This window comes from Malaclemys terrapin, chromosome 2 (assembly GCF_027887155.1).
Source record: "Malaclemys terrapin pileata isolate rMalTer1 chromosome 2, rMalTer1.hap1, whole genome shotgun sequence".
Classification (NCBI taxonomy): domain Eukaryota; kingdom Metazoa; phylum Chordata; order Testudines; family Emydidae; genus Malaclemys; species Malaclemys terrapin.
Genome location: NC_071506.1, coordinates 139990689 through 140012541, shown reverse-complemented (window position 1 = coordinate 140012541; position 21853 = coordinate 139990689). Strand labels below are relative to the sequence as shown.

The following is a 21853-nucleotide window of genomic DNA, read 5'->3' as shown; positions in this document are numbered from 1 at the left end:
TCTGAAAAGGTGCCTCACTTCTTCATACTACTAGAAAGGAGATGCAACATAAAATATTAGTATGAAGTGTTCCATCAGCTTTCCAAAATGAACAGACATTGAATTCCCCTTACACTTCACTTCCCTTCCCTGAACATTTAATGGTGGAGGGTGACAACTGCAAACAGAGGACATCATTGTTACAGTATAAAGAAAAGGAAAGAAGCAATGAGCAAACACTATAGAAAGCTATTGCCACACTGCAGAGACTGACCATCATTTGTGCTTGTTATAACTGGTATAAGCCAGTAGGTTAAAATCCCTAATAGCCCCAGTGTTTTCACCTGTTTAAACCAGAAAATCATTTGAATACCACATGCTTTATTATTTGATTGAATGGAAGTTACAAAAGTAGATACAAAATATTTTGTAAAAAGTACAATAAATTTACCTAAAAGTAACCCAAAAAAGCCCCAGGTAAGTAAAAACTTATTATAACTATTAATGTAAAAATACTATAAAATTTTCATATTAAATTCACTAATGTTAATTGATGCAAACAGGTTTTTTTTTTTTTTTTTTTTTTTTTTTGCCATGGACTAACTGTTTAGTCAAGTTGAAGGAAACATGCAGGAAAACACACAAGGTACAGCGGCAGTATTGAGTTGTAGTTAAAGTTTGTCCCTAACACCGAAAGTAGCAAGAGGTCTAAATACTGTAACCAGTTTTAAGTCACAGCATCACTCACCAGCAATGCAAGTTAAGATGTATCAACATTGTCTGAACAAACTTTTCTGCCTACTTGAAACAGCTGCATGAAAGAACCTTGCAACCCTAGTCCATCCTGAGGAAGTGTGTGTATTGATATAAATATAAAAAACTTCAAAAAGTCAATCTAGTACAGGATTTCTCAAACACTGTCAATTCTTCCTTTAACAAATGGAACAGCCTACCCCTCTAAATGATTAATTTTCCTCCTGAATTCTTAAATTAACAGTGCAATTCAGAAAAATATCTAGAATCTGAACAGAGAAACCCAATAGTTTTGTCAGGAGTTTGTTGAAGCAGATTACTGGATATTCAGTATTAATTGGATGCTTGCTGAGTTTCAAGTGAGATCCATCCACTAATCTGCCCCTCATCCCTGGCGTGACCAGTGCCTGCCTTGGAAGAGGGCAGATATTTGAGCTAGGAACAAAATACAGCTTAAAGCTAACTAGAAAAAGTTCTTTTGCCTTAAAACAAATGAAGCCTTACCTACCTTTCTCAATGATCACAGCAACGTTTCTTTATAATGGAAGAAAAGGTTGAGTAATCACCTATACTGAAATCTATTCATTGCAAGAAAGCTCAGAACAAATACATAAGCACTTAAGGTAAAAACTAAATTATCGAAAAAGTTGGATTTGTGCAAGGCCAGGGCAAAAGCTTACTCATTACAGATGCCAAGCAAAAACCACAAGTTTTATTCACAGTTCTATTATGAGGTTTTAAATATGAGCAATTTACATAAAAACATCTCAGGCTAACCCTAGAACAGTGTGGTTTTAAACTAAGGTTATTTGTACAATTTTTGACAAACGCTGTAAACTTAAGTAGCTACTATCTGTCCATTTAGGGTTGGTGAAGCAGAATGAGTTCAAAAAAGCTTTTAGCCAGTTTTCCCTTACATGTAAAGGCCAGATGCTGCAGTGTGCTGCATGCTATCCATTCTCATTAACTTCAATCAGAGCTCACTGGACCCTAGGTAAACCGAGCCTGAATGGTTTTTGAATTTGACTGATTCTAACAACAACAACAAAAGGGATGGGCAGATTAAAAAGTGAATTCCTTCAAAGCCATTTCAACCACTGTAGTCCAATCAGTCTTCTATAAAAACATTCCTGCCTTTGGACAAAGCATCTGTCTTGATCTTTCAGACCCCAGAATGAGTTGGAAAAAAGACTTTCAATTTTGTAAACTGAGTCAGTTTGAAATCACAGCCAAAGCGTATATGAGACCATACAATTTTACTTTTGTCCCATAGCACATGTCCACACTTCAAAGTTAATGACTACTGTACTTTTCAGAAGTTAATTATGATGTTCAAAGTGAGCACTAGTTTGTTCAGCATGTTTTGTTCTTAGTCAGCAGTGCTTGGTCAAGGCGTGTGCAGTGTGATAGCAGATAAATAGTGGCTAAGCATGAATACAAGTTGTGAAAAACACTGACAGAAAATAGTTTTGGCAATGTTTTACTTTATGGCATTGGCCTGTTCACTCGGGGACTCAAAGATAGGATGACAAACAAATCAGCTGAAATGTGGCAAAAATGACTTCATCTTGGGAACAGGCTATATATGTATTTTACAGAGAGAATTCAGTGGGTCACTGGAGTTACAAAGTTTGGATTTTAGACATTTGAGATTGAAAATAAAGTCATCTTGTAAAAAAGCTACATACTTTTGAAATCTCCCCGTATAAACTAGTTGCTTTGACATGTAGGGTGAACAGTGGTATGGGTAAGCAATCATCTCACACACTCTTCTATAGGGTTCCAGTAGGGGCAGAGGGGCCAGCAAAGGCAGAAGTGGCACAGGATCCATATTTATGCAGGATTTCAACCCTGCAGATCCCTAGGCAGTCATGTGGGACTCTCCCTCAGTGCTCTCCTGGACCAGTAGGCAGAGTGCCATGACTGCTTGCCCATTCAGGAGCTTCACAATCCCTGAGAGTGGGGAGAATTACACAGCGTGCAGTGGATTTACTGGTGCTTTAAGCACCATTAATTTTACACATTTGAACTGCAGTTCACAGGTAACAGGCTTGCAAAGAGGGAAAAAAAAGTGGCTGTGCAGAAAGAGCAAAGTTGGTGAGGTGTGGCGGGGGAATGGACCATCCCCAGGGTGCTGACTTTCCCCTCTGCACAGCTCCAGCCCAGCTTTTTCTGGTGTTTCTCCCATGCACCATTGTAGTAGGTTGGGCAGAAGCAGCATAGGGGATTAGATTATTTAAAAAGAAAAACACTGGCTACCCCCTACACCAGGAAGGAAAATTAAAAGCCAAAGCTACCTGAAAAGAAATATCGAGGTTTCAACACAAAATTCCACTTATTATGGGTGGAACATGTCACCTGTCCTAGCTAGGACCCTTTCATCTCTGAATTGCAAAGTCTGCACTACAAGTTAATTTGGTTTCTAAGATACTAGTATTTAATAATGTAAATCAATACTGCATTAAAACAAAATTACCTCCAAGCTCTTGAGACCTGTCAGCCTCAGGTTTCTCTCCTGGAATGACACATGCCACAAGTAACATCAAAACAACTCAGGATCAGGCCTTTAGAATGGAATGTTTTTTTAAGCAAAACACCGTTAATGATACTCATGATGTCTCACAGTCCAGCAAAGAAACTAGGTATCTGCAGCTCAGATTTTTCACAATCAGATGGTGCTGGCACAACTGTTTTAATTTGTCAAAATACAGTACTAATCCCATTAGATAATGGTGACACTTATTAAAAAAAAGAAAACTCTTCAGTTCACAGTGGGGAACATGCAGATTGTTTCTCTTGTAATTAAGCTTCCACACTTACGCTTTTATGCCAGTCTTAAGTTTTTCATCTGGGTTTTTTTAGATGGGCTCTATTTTGCTTTATCCTAGTCACTTTTAGATCATAACTTCATGTCCATGCAATTCATGGCTAGTCTACTATTTTACTTAAGGCTCTAAGGCAAATTCAAAGTGCATCTAGATACAAACTTAAAACAAACTATTCTAAAAAAAATAAAATAAAAGCATTCATAAGGAATACACCAGTAGTTTTTCCTCTTATGTTTGATCCAGCATTTTTAAAAAAAGGTTTTGAAAGCCACACAATGAGTTTAAGTGAATTAAGTTACCTTTTTCCTTTTTTTAAAAACCAGATACATATGAATTTGAAATGGTGTACACAAACAAAAATCCACAGGGGGCACACATACATATATGTGTGTGTGCAATTCAAAGTCATAACTGAATACCAGATTGTTTTTTAAATTGCTTTGGTTGCTGAAGCTACATATACCAACCTATATCTATTAACAGTCTAGTTCTACGAGATAAAAATGCGGTGTGTTTTAAGTATAAATTGCATCCATCATAAAATTTGCAAAAATAGTTCTATTTCCTACATAGAAAACAGTGGAATATCAAAGTTCATAACGTAATGCACTTATCAGAAGCATTCAACAATTTTTATACTAGCAAACAGCTTTAAAATGGAACTTTGTTGAGCAACTAAACGCTGGATGGAATAAAACCCAAACCAAAATATTTGCATTTGCAGTTTTGCAAACAATTTCTAGCCAAATATAGTATCTACAGAATTCTTACCATCTGTTGTTTCATGTCAGATAAATTACAACAGCCACATTTGTGGAAGTGTTTGAAAAATTAAGTGTTATGTGGCCAAATTTTTCCACAAATGTCCTGTAAATGTTATGCATCCAAACTCCTGAAGGTACACTTGAACATTAGGTAAACAGCTCCCCTATCCATGCATACAAATTTAGGGGGTTGTGCACAAAACCTCATACGCCCAAAACTGCAAGCTGAGTTGAGGTCTCAAAGTACTTATCCATCCAATTTCTAGAGCAGAAAGTTAATTCTGGAACTGCTAATGCAAACTATAATGATGTAGTTCTGCATTGGTGAAATTTTGCATAATTTTCAATTTATACAGATTGACAAAATATGGTTCAGTTAGAAAATTATGACATTGCAGGGATTAATGCAATCATGAACCCCACCTTTCCAAGTAAAAGATCTGATAAAGTAGCTCTTAGAATTCATAGCTACTTTGCTCTGAAGACACTTTTGCTGAATTGCAGACCTTGGATTTTACATGAAGTTTGACCTGGTACCTCTCTGCAATGAAGCCCCCACACCAGCTACTAAGATGGAAGAATGGCAGTAACTGTGCTAGACTGGAAAGCATCTGTTTTAGACCCGCTAGCTGTGGTACCTGGTTACTCAGGGTTTGTGCCACTAAAGACAAAGTGGTAAAGAAATAGCTGCAGCTGTATATGAAGCAAGAAAGAGGAACCATGTTTGAAAGCAGAAAGAATTCTTCCAGGGAAAATTTATCTGTCTTTGGATCCTAGCTTTTCAATTAGTTCCTGAAGAGGAGCCAACTCACGCCTGTCAATCAAGTTGAACTCCTGCAGGGGGAGAGAGAAACATGAAAAAGGATAAATTTAAATAAAAATTGCAGTAGACAGAATAAGTGACGCAACATCCATTTAATTCAAAACTAAGGCAAAATAAAGAATTCCAGTATTTTACCACAAACAGCTTGATACAAGTGATTTTAAAATACTTAGTTTATTTGATAAATGCTAATTAATCCTCTCAAAGCTCAGTCTGGTTATATTCTCTAGAGCTAGACTAAGTTCTCCCCCAACAAAACTGAAGTTCCGTGAAAACAACTACACTGACTACATTTTACATTTTTCAGAGAAAATTGTTAAATACAAATTTTGATTTGAAATTAAACAAAAAGTTGGTTTTGATATTTTTCATTCAAAACTCTGGTAATTGTTTTTTAAATGCAATTGTTTTGTTTAACGTTTACCAGAGAAATAAAATAGGATTTTTTGACCAGATCTAGTCTTATCCCCGTTTTACAGATTGGGAAATGAGGACACAAGGAGACTGAGAAAGTAAATAAACAGTATGTGGTGAATCGGCAGCAGAACCAGATACGTGACCCATATCTCTAATGCCTTCAGCTTTAACTACAAGAGCAAAACTTGACGTGGCTTTGTCAAGTGCCATCTCAATCGATTACCTTTTTAATTACACTCAGCTAGCCAGCTAATATTGGCAGCAGAAGTTTCTCTTACATGTCCATTGGAAACATTATCTAACTTTCATAGATTTCATAGGATTCCAAGGCCAGAAGAACCATTGTGATCAGCTAGTCTGACCTCCTGTAGAACACAGGCCATTCAACCTCCCCAAAATAATTTCTAACGCTTATCTTTTAGAAAAAGATCCAAGCTTGATTTAAAAATGGTCAGTGATGTAGAATTCACCACAACCCTTGGTAAATTGTCCCAATGGTTAATTATTCTCACTGTTAAAAATGTTAGCTTCAACTTTCTGCCATTGGATCATGTTATACCTTTCTCTGCTAGATGGAAGAGCCCATTATTAAATATTTGTTCCCAGTGTAAGTACTTATCAATTATAATCAAGTCACCTCTTAACCTTCTCTTTGTTAAACTAAATAGATTGAAGCTCCTTGAGTCTATCACTATAAGGCATGTTTTCTAACCTTTTAATCATGCTCACAGCTCTTTTTTGAACTCTCCAATTTATCAACATCCTTCTTTAATTGTGATTCCAAAACTGGACACAGTTTACCAGCAGCATTGCACCAGTGTCAAATAGGAAGGTAAAAATCTGTATTTCTACTTGAGATCCCCCTGTTTATTCATCCAGGGATTGTATTAGCCCTTCGGGCTACAGCATCGCACTAGGAGCATGTGTTCAGCTGATTATCCACCACAACTCTCCAATCTATTTCAGTCAGTTTCCCAGAATAGAAATATCGTCTAAGTAAGACAAGATGTATACATTTACATGTAGCCATATTAAAATGCATACGGTTTGCTTGCGCCCAGCTTACCAACCGATCCAGATCGTTCAGTATTAGTGACCTGTCCTCTTCATCATTTACCACTGTCCCAATTTTTATGTCATATGCAACCTTTGTCAGTGATGATTTTGTTTTCTTCCAGATCATTCATAAAAATGTTAAATAGTGTAGGGCCAAGAACAGATCCCTGCAGCACCCCACTAGAAACACACCTGTTCAACGAGGAGTCCCCATTTACAATTATGTTTGGCAGTTTTTAATCCACTTTATGTGTGCCATGTTAATATTATATCTTTTTAGGTACCGAGTCAAATGCCTTACAGAAGTCTAAGTACACCTCTATCCCGATATAACACAAATTCGGATATAACACGGTAAAGCAGCGCTCCGGAGGGGCGGGGCTGCGTGCTCCGGCGGATCAAAGCAAGTTCAATACAACGCGGTGTCACCTATAACGTGGTAAGATTTTTTGGCTACCGAGGACAGCGTTATATCGGGGTAGAGGTGCATACTGTGTCAACGCTATTGTCTGTATAAACCAAACATGTCATTTCATAAAAAAAAGTTAGTATGACACTATCTGCTTTCCATAAACCCCTGTTGATTGGTATTAATTATATTACCTTCATTTAATTCTTTATTAATCGAGTCCTGTATCAGATGATCCATTATTTTGCCTGGGAGTGATGTCAAACTGACAGGCCTCTAATTAGCCAGGTGATCCTGTTTACTCTTATTAAATATTGGCCCCTTAGCTTTCTTCCAGTCTTCTGGAATTTTCCCAGTGATCCCAGACTTATTGGGGAAAAATCAACATTTATGGAAACATTTGTATTAGTCTTGTAGATTCTGTAAATCTGTTTTATATAAAACCTACGTTCTGGATTAGATTTAATTTGATAGTGCCCCTTTAAATGTGTCTGTAGAAGGAGTCACTTTAGGACGAATAGCTAGTAATTTAAAGCTTACCTGTACAAAGAAGATAAAGTGCTTAAAGGAGGTGTTGAGATGGGCCTCCTCCTGGAGCTGCATCACAGAGTCAAAGTGCTGGTGGTAAATATGGGCATAGACCCTAAACAGACGCTTCAATATAGTCTTTGCCACAGACATGAAATTCTTAGGAAAAGGGACACCTGAAATGGGCAAACATATGCAAAACATTTCTTAATCCAGTTTAATATATGAAAGCCCAGCTACAGAATGAAAATTTTCTGCCAAAGGGCACTAGACTTAATTAGAAACAATGAAACCTCAGCTTCAGTAAGGGTACAAAACTTATTTATTCAGTTGTAAAAAAATCTAGTCAATACACTTTTAATAAATGATGTAAGACACTGAGAATTGGAGCAAATCACTTATTCAAAGCATCACTCACATCCCATTTCCACAAACTACTGAGCATCCACAGTTCTCTTTGAAGTCAACAAGAGCTAAGGGAACTCAGCAACTTTATAAAAAAACAGACCCTTTGTGCATATAGCCCCTGATTCAGCAAGGCACTTATGCAAACATCTAACTTTAAACATGCAAACAGTCTCCCTGAAATCAATCATGAGAGAAAGTGCTTGGCTGAAGAGAGATGGGAATCCCATTGGCCATAGAGGCCAAGTCTAATAATCTAACATATGTATTCTAATTCTTATTTTGATATGGACTTCCTGTGTGACAGCACAGGGCAAGTCATTTAAATTATCACCCTAATCTGTAAAAGAGAATTGACTCCCTTTTGGGGAGCTTCTTAGGCCCTGATCCCGCAAACATTTACATACAAGCTTATCTGTACTACTATGGGCAGTCCCATTGGAATTAACAGGACTACTTATGGAAGTGAAGTAAAGCACATGTGTAAGTGTCTGCAGGATCGGGGCCTTAGCTATATTCCATAAGGGTTTTAAATCCATAGGACGAGTACTCTTTAGTCACTTAGGTGCTTTCAAAAATCTCAACCATAGAAGCTTAATTATGGACTTTAAAATTCTGGCCAGTATCCCAAAAACGTTCATCCTAACTGTGTTAACATACTGAAAGTCTAAATAACTCTTAAACCAAAGCAATTTTGTTTTCAAGTCACAAAGATTTTATACCATCCAGAGGAATTTTCAGTAAAAATACTAATTTATTCCCTAATGCTGCAGACACTCAACACGAACCATGCGTAATCCCACTGAAGTCAGTGCAGATATTCATGGTACTATGGTACATGTTTGCAGGATCAGGGGATTAACTAGCAACATTCTAATTTTTTGACTAACAGTTTTATAAAATTCAAACAATCCCCTACCAGTAATTACATATAAAAACAAACTATAACATAGTTCATTATACATTTTAACCTGAATTTGCAAAAGCACACATTTTCAAATTAGATTTACAAAGCCTCAAACTCATTTAAATTGATTAAAAAAACCCCAACTAAGTGACTTAAACAGAATAGTTAAGTCACTCTATACTTACCTTCAACAAACAAGTATTAGTAGACAACAAAATAGGGGATCATAAGATACTGAAATGTTTACTGCTTTTTAGCTACACCCAAAATCCGCACATTGAATTAAATTCAGTGAGAGATTTGATTTACAAGGAAAAGTTAAGCATTTTAAACAGCGGTGGTCCATAGTTTGTTTTTTCCCCTCTCCCATCCAGAGCAGGAAACACTTTCAAGTTTCTCTCTTTACTTGTATACTAAGTCTAAGTCTTCCCTGCAAAAAAGGTGCATTTTTATGCTGTTCGCTTTCTTGATGCAAAATCCTACTGGAGACAATCCACAAGTAGTTTTTACCCAGATGTAGCTAGTTGAGGCAAGGCATGTACCGTATAATTTATGAAGCAGCATTAATTTTCAGTGAGGGTTGGGCACCTAATTGATCTTTGAGTGTTTGAAATATTAAATTTTTAAATGATACCTTTTAACTACTCTACACAACATCATGTCTACCAATAAGAGAGCTTTTAGGATGCACTGCAAAGAACATTAAGAACTCTTGCTTATTTTAAAAAAAAATCAAAATCAAGTCCATGCTAAGGACAAACACCTGGCAACAAATCTCATTTGAAAAGAGTTTTGAGTTATAAAGGACAATTTGTTCTTACTGGAGTTTACTTTCTTGGCCACATTATACCGCTTAATCCTCACTATGGGAGATTTCTATCTCTTAGAAATTTTGAGCTAAGATTTCTCTGCTTATTTGGAGATGTGAACCTGACATACAGTAGCTTCAGCAAAGACACAGATTTCAGGTGAGAGTTTACTAGAGATGATGTTAAATTCTAGCTCTAGTGCAGTGGTGGGCAACCTGTAGCCCATCAGGGTAATCCACTAGCAGGCCGCGAAACAGTTTGTTTACATTGTCCGTCCGCAGCTCCCCGTTTGCCGCTCCCGGCAGATTACCCTGACGGACCGTGTGTGACCTGCAGGCTGCACTTTTCCTACCACTGTTCTAGTGATTATGGGATCAGAATCTACCCCACTATCAGGGCAGCAAGTTTGTCACAGTGGGGAAAAAGGTCACAGATACCAAGACTTTCCCATGCGTCCATGACCTGTGTGTCCAGGATTTCAATAAACTCACCCTGCAGCAGCGACTGCTATGGCTCCTGTCCCATGGGGCTGGGTCTGATTTCCAGCTCTGGGCACTGCAACCTGGCACACGGGGTCACAATGCTGCTCAGGTTTGGCCCAGTTGCCCCTCCACCACAACAAGTGGGTGGCCAGGCCAAATTTGAGTTAGTGGTGCTGTGACCTGGTGCATGGTGTTGCAATGGTTCTCAGGTTTGGCCCAGCTGCTCCTGCATCATCATCATGATGGGGCACCCAGACCAAAACTGAGCAGTGCTATGAATCCATGCACCAGGTTGCAACGCCTGGAGTGGGAACTGGGTCCAATCCCAAAAGACAAGAGCTACCCCTACCGGGTGAGCACGGGGTGGGCTTGATCTCCAGCACCTGCACCTCTCCACCCCACCTCCTCATTTGTCACAAAACCCGACTTTTACTAAATGTACCGTAACTACTATGATTTTTTTTTTTAAATGCTGTGACAAATCTGCAGCTCAACCCATGGTTCATATCCACACAGGAAGGACTGAATGACATGATTTGAAAAGAGAAAGCCTGGATTCCAAACTTCAGACTAGATGAATTTTTATACTTGTATTAGCCAGTTAAAAATAGGATATAACAAGGGAAATACTCCAACAACTAGTTACTGTCACTATAGCTTCTCTCAAATGCAGCTAAGTACTTTTACAGTCCTCACCACCACAATATTACCCTGCCTAGTGCATGACTGTCATGATTTCACTTACCAATCTTTGAAGGAAAGAGGGTTTCATCATCCAGCTGGTCCTGAACCCATGTCATCAAATAATCAATATACTTCGGAGCTGAACATTTAATTGGTTTCTTTATATTGGTACCATCTGCCCAGTGGTATTCATACCTATGGAAAAAAACAAGGTTTCTTTAAACAAAGAGAAACAATTTTACTTTTCCAGACACTTCTTTATTAGACATAGGCTCTCCCTGTTTTACTTGTTAAACACTGGTAGTGCAAACAAATTTTTTTAGCTGAAGAATGATTAAAAAAGGGGCTCTATCAGAACCTAACCAGGAAACTAGAATTTTGGTTCCGGCTTAAACCAGATTCCATGTCATTTTTACGCACAACTGGGTTAGTCTCTTTTCTTTATGGTTTAATCTCCACTTCCTATTGTTTCCATGAAGTGTACAACATGGCGATCGTGCAATTGAGGAGAGCTGACCACAGCTCCCTTTAGAGCCAATTAATAATGCTCCTTGAACAGTCACGAGGAGATGTACTAGAGAGGTCCCATTTTCCCCTTCCAAAGTTTAAGTGAACTGCTTCTCCCTTGTCCTGCTTGCCCTGGAGTGAAGGGTCTGGGCCAGAAGCCACTGCAACGCAATAAAGATGGTTCTCTTTCATTATAATCTATTGGGAAGGTAAAGATTTTTAAAAGTAAACTGGAGTAAACTGATACACAGAGAAATTAAATAGCCTGCCCCACAAGTCAGAGCTGGGACAGAAGCCAGCAGTCCCTGTTCCCAGTTGCTATTTGAACCATTTGATATAGCATTGCCTTTAATATTCCATAATGGCTTCTTTGGGCTTGAACCTATCATTCCTGTGTTATGGTAAAAGTATATGTAACAATGAATAATGCAGTCTAGTTGGCATTTTATATGCAATAACATCAGAGTCAAAGACCGAGTCCCAACTTTAAATGTAACCAGGGTACCTTGTGAATATGTAGTATTTTATGATTCTGTGTGTAGCATTAACTTTAATGTCTTAAATGTGCAATGCGACACATTCGACATGGAAATCATGGGCCAGATCCTCATCTGGTATGAACTGGCATAACTCCACTGAAGTCAATGAAGCTACCTCAAATTTATGTCAGATGAGGATCTGGCCCTATATCTTTGAACTTTAATGTAATTAAATTTAACATCCTTGAAGGGATAAAGAGGCCAGAGAAACCCACCACACCAGCATTTAACTTCAAAAAGGGGAACTACACAAAAATGAGGAAGCTAATTAAAAGGAGCAGTCACAGGGGGGAAATGCCTGCAAACTGCATGGAGATTCTTTAAAAATACCATAATAGCGGCTCAAACTAAACGTATACCTCAAATAAAAGAAAACAGTGAAAGGACCAAAAAAAAATGCCACTATGGCTAAGCTAAACTACAGAGTAAAAGAGGCAATTAGAGGCCTTTTAAAAATTGAATCCTAGTGAGGAAAATAGAAAGGATTGAGATCTACAAAATAATGAGTGGTGTCGAGAAAGCGAATAGGGAAGTGTTATTTACTCTGTCACATAACACAAAAACCAAGAGTCACCCAATGAAATGGATAAGCAGCAGATTTAACACAAACATAAGGAATTACTTCTTCACAAAATGTACAGTAAATCTGTGGAACTTGTTACGATGGGACGCTGTGAAGGCCAACAGCATAACTGGGTTCAAAAAAGGATTAGATGAGTTCATGGATAATAGGTCCATCAATGGTTATTAGCCAAGTTGGTCAGGAATGCAACCCCATGCTCCACATATCTCTAAGCCTCCAACTGCTAGAAGCTGAGATTGGATGGACAAGGAATGGATCAGTCAAAACTGCCCTGTTCTGTTCATTCTCTGTGAAGCACCTGGCCCTGTCAGAGACAGGATACTGGGCTAGATGAACCATTGGTCTGACTCAGTGTGACCATTTTTATGTTCTTATGCTCCTGGTTTCTGACATTTTAAACGCTTAACCGTGCCACAGAACAAGCTTAATTTTGTAATAAAATTAAACAAAAATCACTAAAGGGAGAATGCTAGTGAGTTTATTACAGTGTTCATGCGACTTATGTTTCCTACACTCTGTGGGAGTGTACTTCAGAGTACGCTGTGCACCAGGCAGTGCATGAAGTGTGAAATTAGAGGCACTGAGACCCAGCTGTCCTGGCAGCCTTTCTAATGAGCCATAGTGCTTTTCATTTCAAAGTGTGCACCCTGGACACAATGCATTCTGGGATAAATAACCCATAGCACAGGAAGCTTAAAATTTTAAGTGCCATATCCCACCTTCCAGGCCCCCTCTAATACTAGGCAAAATTCAGAGATAATGAAAAGTTATGTTGGTGGGATTTATGCACTGAGAAGCTAGGAGGGGAGTGTGTAAGACTGTCTAACATAAAGCATTCTGTTGGTTGCTTTTCCTAATACACCCATTCCTTCTGCCTATTCAGCATGTAAATCAATGATCTCAAACATTATCAATAAACTCATATCACCAACTCTGAACCTGGCCCGCCATTGGTGGGAGGGAAGGGAAGAAGGCAACCAGGACTGGTTCAGTATGGACAGCTGCCAGGATGCAGGAGGGTCCGGAGGATCAAAGTCTGTATGTGAATATCCAAAAATGGTATGTACCCATAACTGCGCTATGTGTGCCCTTAAATCAGGAAGGAAAATACTATGCATGTGCTATTTAAACAAGCTTCTTTATTTCTTACATTTTTCCAAAACTTGGCAAAATGAAGAGTGAATCTTTTCTGTGGCTGAGAGATATGCTAAATTTTAAACCAAAACCATTTGAGTTATTCCAACATGCTAAAAAAGCACATTTGAAAAATGCCTTAATTTTAGTTTTCATCAATGTTCTCATGCTCAGCCTAGCTGATTGTCTTCCAAGTTCCCTTTTACCATTCCTTCTACCCAACCCCAAATTACATGCAAAAAAATCATGTGGGACTGGAAAAAAGATGAAAATTTTAGTCAAAAAGGCATTTAGGGAGGAACTAAAGATACATGTAAAAATCACAATTAGAAGGCACTGTATTATATGTACTATATTCCTCATTAAACGGGCATCCAAGCTGAGCCGAGCAAGAAGATGAGCTGACCAAACCATATATATATGATTACTGGTTGTAGGAGAAGGAAAGAAGTTATAAGTTTGGCATGTTATCCTGCAGTTACCAAGCAGAATCTGACCACAACTGTTGAATGCTAGAGATGGAAGGAAAAAACAGAGTCATGAGTATAGCTCATTAGGATTTAGCCAGTATTATAAAAACATCTATTTGGGGTCTGATTGTACAAGCGCTTTGTGCTTGGGAATCCCATAGACTACAGTGAGAATTTGGCTCACTTGAAGGCTTGCAAGGACCTATACAATTCACAAGGGAACTGGTACTCTATAAACATTTATGATGGATTTTTTTTTTAAAAGTCTTATTACAATATACCTAGGGCTGAATACTGAAACCTTTATAAATGCAAGTATAAAGTATGACTAATTCCATTAAAGTCAAGTGGGCTACTATTCAGGAAAAGCATTTGCAGGAAAATGAATGTTGTTTTGCTAAATGCTTTAGGATCATTTGTTAAAAGATATTATTTAAAAGATGTGATCCTGCACCGAACACCGTACAGCAGACCTCTGTAGAACCGCTTGAAGTCAACAGGATGACTAATGCTTAAAGTTGAACACATGACTAATTGTTTGAGGAATCAGAGCCTTCGGGTGTAAGCTCATTAGAGCAGAGACTGTTCCTTTATCTGTGTTTGTACAGTGCTTCACACGAGAGTCCAAATCTAGACTGGGGCGTTTGGTGCTACCACAACAGAAGTGTTTTAATTCAGATCGTCAGTTACTTTGTAATGAGTGAAATTTAGTAATTTCGATCCTGAAGAAAGTGATGAATAATATATATATTTAAAAAAAAAAAAGTTCCTTTAAAAAGTTAAAGCAGACAACTAGAGTCAAATTTTAAAAACTGTTTTCAGGGAATGTTGAGGAAACTAGTTTGAGGAATTATATGCAATAACTATTGCTGCTAACATCCTTTTGCTGAGCATGAATCATATGCCCCTCCATTGGCTTCCAGTAAGGAGAGCAATGGCAATTCAAGCTCTGAAGACATCAGCAAGACTGTACATCTGCAAAAGTACATCTGAAATCCTAAGTCTGAGGCTGATGCACAGGATTTTGTGATCTAAGTAATTTCAAAGGACCACCCAAACTTTTATGTAGGAATTGACAGTAGGTCTCCAAGAAAGCAATCGGAGTTCTGCAATGTCACACAGCAAACTTGGAAGAACTGCATACTTTACTCATATGAAGTTTCTCTCTCGCTAACAAACCCCAACCGTCACAAACTAAAAGCAGACACCAAATGTTCTAGTTCAAACAGGAAGTGTTGAAAGGAAATCACACCAAATATAGAAACAGGAACTTTCTAACCTAAAACTTTCAAGCCTAGATACTACCGGTTAACAAGTAAAATGAAATCATAGGACAGGGTTTTACATTGAACATAATGGATACTGCATGTCAGCCGGACTCCTTTTTATGGCATCATAGTTGTAAACTTTCATTAGTCTTTGCTGACTATAGTAAACAAAAATCTTCTACACCTCAGGAAGAAATGCCACAATCAGAATACCTAGCTGTGGCATATGCCGCTATGCTCTAATCTAGTGAAACTGCTGGAAGAAAAAAAACCTGTAGTGAAACTTGTGTTTCTTTCCGCCCTGAAAGAGATGCTTTATATGTGCTACCTGCCATATTAGACACATCTGAATATGAGACAACTCCCATGTGCATTCAAACCCATCATGTACTGCCCTCTACCCCCCAAGACATCAGACCTACTGCCCCCAACACTTTGCCACATGAGCATATCCCTTCCCACCACAGGATATACATGAGCTTTCCTTTGAGATGACTAGGCCCTTTCCACAGAACAACTGGCACTATTAGGTTGCCCCAGTAGATAACACATCTGATCTTGTGCTAAAAACCACAATGCTTTATGAGTGCATGGAAAGTTTTTGTGGACATGTGTGAAGCTACAAAACAAGAGTCCTTTACAGCTGCAAGAATTCAGAATACTGTGTATACTTGGCATGGAGAACACAACCTACACATTTTTTAAAAAAAAATACGGAGCATGTTACTACAAAAGTCCAAATAAATCAAAGGGCTTTTATGAGATATTCAGCATTGGGCTCGATATATTAATGTTTGTGACAACAAAGCAGGTAGTTTATTATATTGCTGAGTTTCTCATAGATGTTTTGTATTCTTCTGAAAGAAGTCTGGAGTTCCTGTGAGGCTCTCCTTCCTGTTTTGAACCAGTATAATCATGACCATTCAGCTTCCCCTATTTCCAGCCATCCATCTCTGCTGGGTGAGGTCACTGGAAAGAATTTATGATTTTTTCTACCCGTAAGTACAGAGCCTAGGTGCTGTGGGTGGGTGTTAATGAAGTGAAAACAATTTTTTTTAGTTTTGAAAATCAGCATAAGTGGTCTGAGTAAATTCTTCGCACACGTGAATAATCTAAAAAAAGATTCTTGATCAATAAATTAATATGCAGTTCTGTAACGTAACTGAGGTGCTTTAAAACAAAACGTTTTCTTGAAAAAAAGGTTTCACTGAATCAATATATTTGGATCATGAATATGACAGGAATCTATGTGATCTTCAGACCAATAGAGATAATGTTGTGACCCATCCTTCACTCCTGTGTAAATATTCAGTATAAAAGACACCAGACTGGACCAATAATATCTCTAAGTCCAACATCCTCCCTCTGACAGCGCCAGTACCTGATAACTCATAGGAATGCAAAGTTCCCCAAAATGCACCCTATCAATTTTTCAATGCTGTATGTGGGGGGATAGGAATAATTCATGGGAGCATGACAATAAGACTATAAAACACCAAATGATTATCTGTTCTTTTTCCATTAATGTTGCCTATTTATTTATATTTGTGACCTACCCCTGTTTATATATTATGTCTGGTATACTGCAATGAGTTTCCTACCTTGGTCCAGCAGACATCACTGGACAGCTTGCTTCCGTGCAGAATTCTGTGATGGTCCCATATAACATATTGATCTGATTGAAGAAATCCACAGCTGCAAAAACAACACATCAACTTTAAGTGTACACAGAATTTAAATTTGTTGATGTTATCTTCTCTGGTGGATTATCTGGTCAGATGGAAATACCATCGTCACTAGTATGAACACAACATCATTTTCAGAGAAAAGTGGTTTTCATTCTGCATTGCACCACACTGCCAGTAACAACCTTCTCAGAGTGAAGATTTCTATTTTGTAGCCATTTTGATCTGATGGTTTTTTTTTTTTAATTGGAACCCATAATCCTATTTCACTAAAATATTTCTAAGTCTAGTATGCAATTTCTCTTGGTTGAATTCAATCTTTTGGGAAGCCATGTAGTGGCTGCCAAGCTCAAAACCTTGGAGTGCTGAAAACCAATGTCTTAACATCTGAAAACAGACTCCAAACAATACAGGGCATCAGCATTGATCTGTAAGTGTAGTGATAAAATATCACACACTAAAATCACGCCAAAATGACTTTCAAAGTCTTTAGTTTGAAGACCAGTGCAAACGTTTTCAGGATCAGTAATATTTTTCTAACCAAAAAAAAAAATCTCAATCCTTGCATTGATTATTACTCCACTAATAAAACAAGGGTATTACAATGTGCTTCTTACAATTTAAGACAGACACTTTCAGACCAAAGGTAGCCTGTATATCATTTTCTTGTTTAGCTTGAGAACAGCCACTTAAGTTTCTTAGAATATATATTAGTATAGATTAGACTATACTGGAAACCCTTTTAAAAAGGGGAAGTCTAGTTTAAATTGTTTCATTGTTGTCCAGCTAAGAACTGACACTCGTGTTGCCAGTGAATTAGTCAAGATAGGAGTTTTATTGTAGTTGAATAACAAACTTACTTAAACTGCAATTAAATAAAAATCAATCCACATTTATTAATAGTTTTCAATTATCAAAATTGATCCAGTGTTCATATTATGTACAAAAGATACTATGCTTCTATGGTGCAAGTATTGGAAAATACGGAGAGTGTCTACAAGCTTCCATCACACATATTCCTGCCTGACAGAATGTCATCTGAGCATAAACCAAGAGTTAAACTGCGAGAATGTGATTAACTTGACACATGTTCTAGGCACCACTAACTTTCTTTTTGAAGCCTGTGATAGTTACTGTTTGCTTAATAATCCAATATAATAAAACAAAAAGCAAAAATAACATGAACAGAGAAGTACTGGTTTGGAAATATCCCTCTCCCCTCAAAAGAATTAGGCTCAGATTCTTCAGGTATGTAGGTGTTGCTGCACCAGCCTTGCAATGCCTAACTGATTTAGGAGCCTAATTCACATTTTTTTCAGAAGGGATTTAGGCATTTAGGAGCCAAATCCCACTGACAGTCAATAAATCTAAAAATGGAGTATCCATTCAATATTTGTAAGTGTGAAAAGATGCTTTAAAATACACACCCAGTTTTCTCAAGTATGCAGGCCAGTTATTTTTTCTAAGGACTTACTGTTAACTGCAATCCATTCATTGAGGTCCTCTCCTTCTGGCAACATAACTGCTTGTCTAAGGTTACCACTTCCCAAGGTTGCTTCTGCATGTTTCAAGAGCTCGTACTGATGGGAGCCTTCAGGAATATTCTTCTTGGGTTTGAATGTTTTAGAGGACCGACTGCCACTGACAGAATAGAAATGGATTTTCAATTATGTTGTCAATAGTAGTTCTACATTTCAAACTGGAACTTTTAATTCCAATGACTATGTATTCTCATATTTTATTAAACATCTAACAGAATTTTTATCTGTGTACTATACTAGCCTTGCTGAATTCTGCTTGCTTCTGGCAAGTGACATTATGTTTTTCATTATTACCTTTCTGGTAAAAGAGCAGGGTGAGCAGATTTTGTGCCTGGGCTGATAAGTTTTCATGACAAGACCATACCATACCACCACATGACATGAATTACTGTAAGAAACACTGAACAGAATATGGTTGATATTTAACCAATTAGATTTCATTTGAAGTTTGGGGCCTGACCATGAAATGCTTATGAATGTAGTCCTTAGACATGAAAATAGTTCAGTCAGACTACTCATGTGAGTGAGGATTATAGGATGTTGCCCCATGCAATTATTTACATCAGTCAACTCATTGGCAATGTGTTTAAAGTATGACTGAATATTTTGCACAGCAATTTTTTTTTTTTTTTTTTTACTTTTATAGTACCTTTCAGCCAAGGAATTGAGAGTCCCTTACCAACAATTTAATCTCACAACACCTTGTGAGGCAGGTAAATATCCTTCCCATTTTACAAATAGGAAAACTGAGGAACAGATAGGTTAATGCATGTCCAAGGTCATATGTCAAATCAGTGGGCAAAGTCAGAATTAGAACCTAAGAGTCCTGGCTACCTGGGTTCCCCTGACCCATTTTAGCCAGTCCTCTAATAGCAACTGTTTCATGTGATACAATGTTCACCAGCATGACAGATTTGCTGATGTAGAGATAAACCCAAATAACTATTTTCTATAATTATCTATAGAAACACACCTCATTGAGTATATGCAAAAAATACAAGTGTCATTACAAACCATACTGCAAAAAACAATAATCATACAGGAATCCTTTACCTAGGATTAAAGGCTATAGTGATCACCCTAACTATCAGCATAGTTACCCCTTCTTTCAAGCCTATTTTTAAACAATTATGAACATCACCTTCAAAAGACCAGCATGCTGTTCAGCAGAAATGGTAGTAATTCACTGTTAAAACTTATATTTTCCTGGACATACATAGGATGATCCAGACTACCAGCCAATTACACTTTTGGGCTGGATACTGGGAGCTTTTCTCATATTGAATAGTACTTGTGAGAACAGTTCCACTGAAATCAATGAATCTACTTGTGCACATTAGTTAACCCAAGTAAGAGTTGCAGAATCAGACTCTCTGTGAGCAGAAAGAACACAAGGAAAAAATATTTGTATTTAATTATAAAACCAGGTTCTTCTGACAAATAGCGCCTATCACAATGGAGTCCAGATCCTGAGCGGGGCCTCAAAGGTGCCATTACAATACCAACAACGAGTAGCAGTAATAATAATACATGGCAACTTAGGGGGCCATGTACACAAGGAGCCAGAAAAATCAGGTTATCAGAATGTAAAGTGGTGAATCGAGATATCCTTAAACAGCAATAGCCACTTGCCTTTGTTGACCACGAACAGGGGGCTAATTCTTCTCTTGCTTACACCAGTGATTTACACCAGTGCAAGTGACAGGAGAATCAGGCCCGAAGTTTTACCGTTAACCCTTTGGTGGAAATAAACACATTAGTTTGGTGCACTTGCTTTGGTATTACCAGCAATACATACATGCGTCTGACGAAGTGGGTATTCACCCACGAAAGCTTATGCTCTAATACGTCTGTTAGTCTATAAGGTGCCACAGGACTCTTTGTTGCTTTTTACAGATCCAGACTAACACAGCTACCCCTCTGATACTTGATAGCAATACATTGGTAAATCAAGCTCGTTTGGCTCATATGCGTGTCAATACTGGCTGCCTGGTACAGCCTGAGTCAACAGCGAGATGCTAACTGTGCAGATTCTGGACTCAGTGGAGTTCATCCTGCACATGACAGTGGTCTCTGCCATGAGCACATCAAGCTTTCAAACCATGCCAGTGTAACCCACACACAGTGTGGTGCTGTGTCCCATCAAGTGGCACTGAGACCACTTAGCGAGATGAATGAGTTTGCTCTACAGCCTTAGCTAACAGCCAGTTGGCTTTTAGCTCATGCAGGAGAGGCTCATGCACTAAGCTCCATAGGTCCCTCTGATGACCGGGGTCTGCACCAGCATCTCCCCTAGAGCAGCAGGATCAAACCTGGATTGTAGAGGACATATATCCGGTGCCAAAGGTCACAGCCCTGTTCCTTCCACCCAGGTTTCGGGCTGGATGCTGCAATCCTGCTCTCATCCCTCCCCGCTCACACATGGTACCTGCTCCACATCCAGGGTCCGCAATGAGGGCAGGGGACTGGACTCGATGACCTCTCGAGGTCCCTTCCAGTCCTATAATCTATGAATCTATAACCGCCCCCTCCCCTCCCCTCTCCAGCTCACGGATTCCCTCCCCCACAGGCCGAAAGTCACCAATCCCCTCCCCGTGCCTCTCCCCCATGCCAAGGGCCACCGATCCCCCCACTCCCCCCACCGATCCCTCCCCTCCCCCACCGCTCACACCCCCCCACCGATCCCTCCCCACCCCACGGGCTACAGATCCCGCCCCCCAATTCTCCCCCCCAACCTCTTCACCAGTGTCCCCCCCCCGCCTAGCGAGCAGCCCCCCACTGGGGCAGGCTCCCACCCCGCCGCGCCCCCTTCCCGCGCCGGGCCCCCAGCCACTCACAAGAGGAAACTCATCTTCAGGCCGCGGAAGGGGGAGGGGGGGTCCCGGCGGGGGAGGGGAGGCGCCGCTGGCTGCGTCCGGCCCTGAGCTGCGCAGCGAGATCGAGCCGCCGACCGACTCCCCTCCGCGAGAGCCGGGCCGGGCGGGGCCGCGCAGGATCTCGCGAGAGGAGAACGCTACCCCGTCCCTTCCCCCGGGCAAGGAGAGGGGCGGGGCGGAGAGAAGGGCTTGGCTGGCCGGGGGAGGGAGGCAGGAGGGAGGACAAGGTGATGGGGGGATGGGGCATTAGAGGTACAGACACCCCCGGCGCCCTTCTCCCCAGTGGGTACCTCTGGTTTCCCTTCCCTCAGGCCGGGGGACCCCGATACCGTTAGCAGTTCAGTCCCATGTCTGCATCAGCCCGCCACTGAGATACCTGCCCCTTTGGGTCAGGCGGGGGGGGGGG

The 21853-nt window shown here is 39.5% G+C and overlaps 1 protein-coding gene across 1 annotated transcript; it reads right to left on the bottom strand.

Moving 5' to 3' along the window:
- Positions 1-339: 339 nt before the first annotated feature.
- On the bottom strand, positions 340-21545 carry MOB1A (MOB kinase activator 1A). Its single transcript, XM_054017525.1, has 6 exons — positions 21409-21545; positions 18505-18671; positions 16947-17040; positions 10906-11039; positions 7570-7733; positions 340-5158 (listed from the first exon to the last, which is right to left on the bottom strand). The coding sequence occupies exons 1-6, from the start codon at positions 21420-21422 to the stop codon at positions 5081-5083; spliced, it is 651 nt and encodes a 216-aa protein (XP_053873500.1). The 5' UTR covers positions 21423-21545; the 3' UTR covers positions 340-5080.
- Positions 21546-21853: the final 308 nt, after the last annotated feature.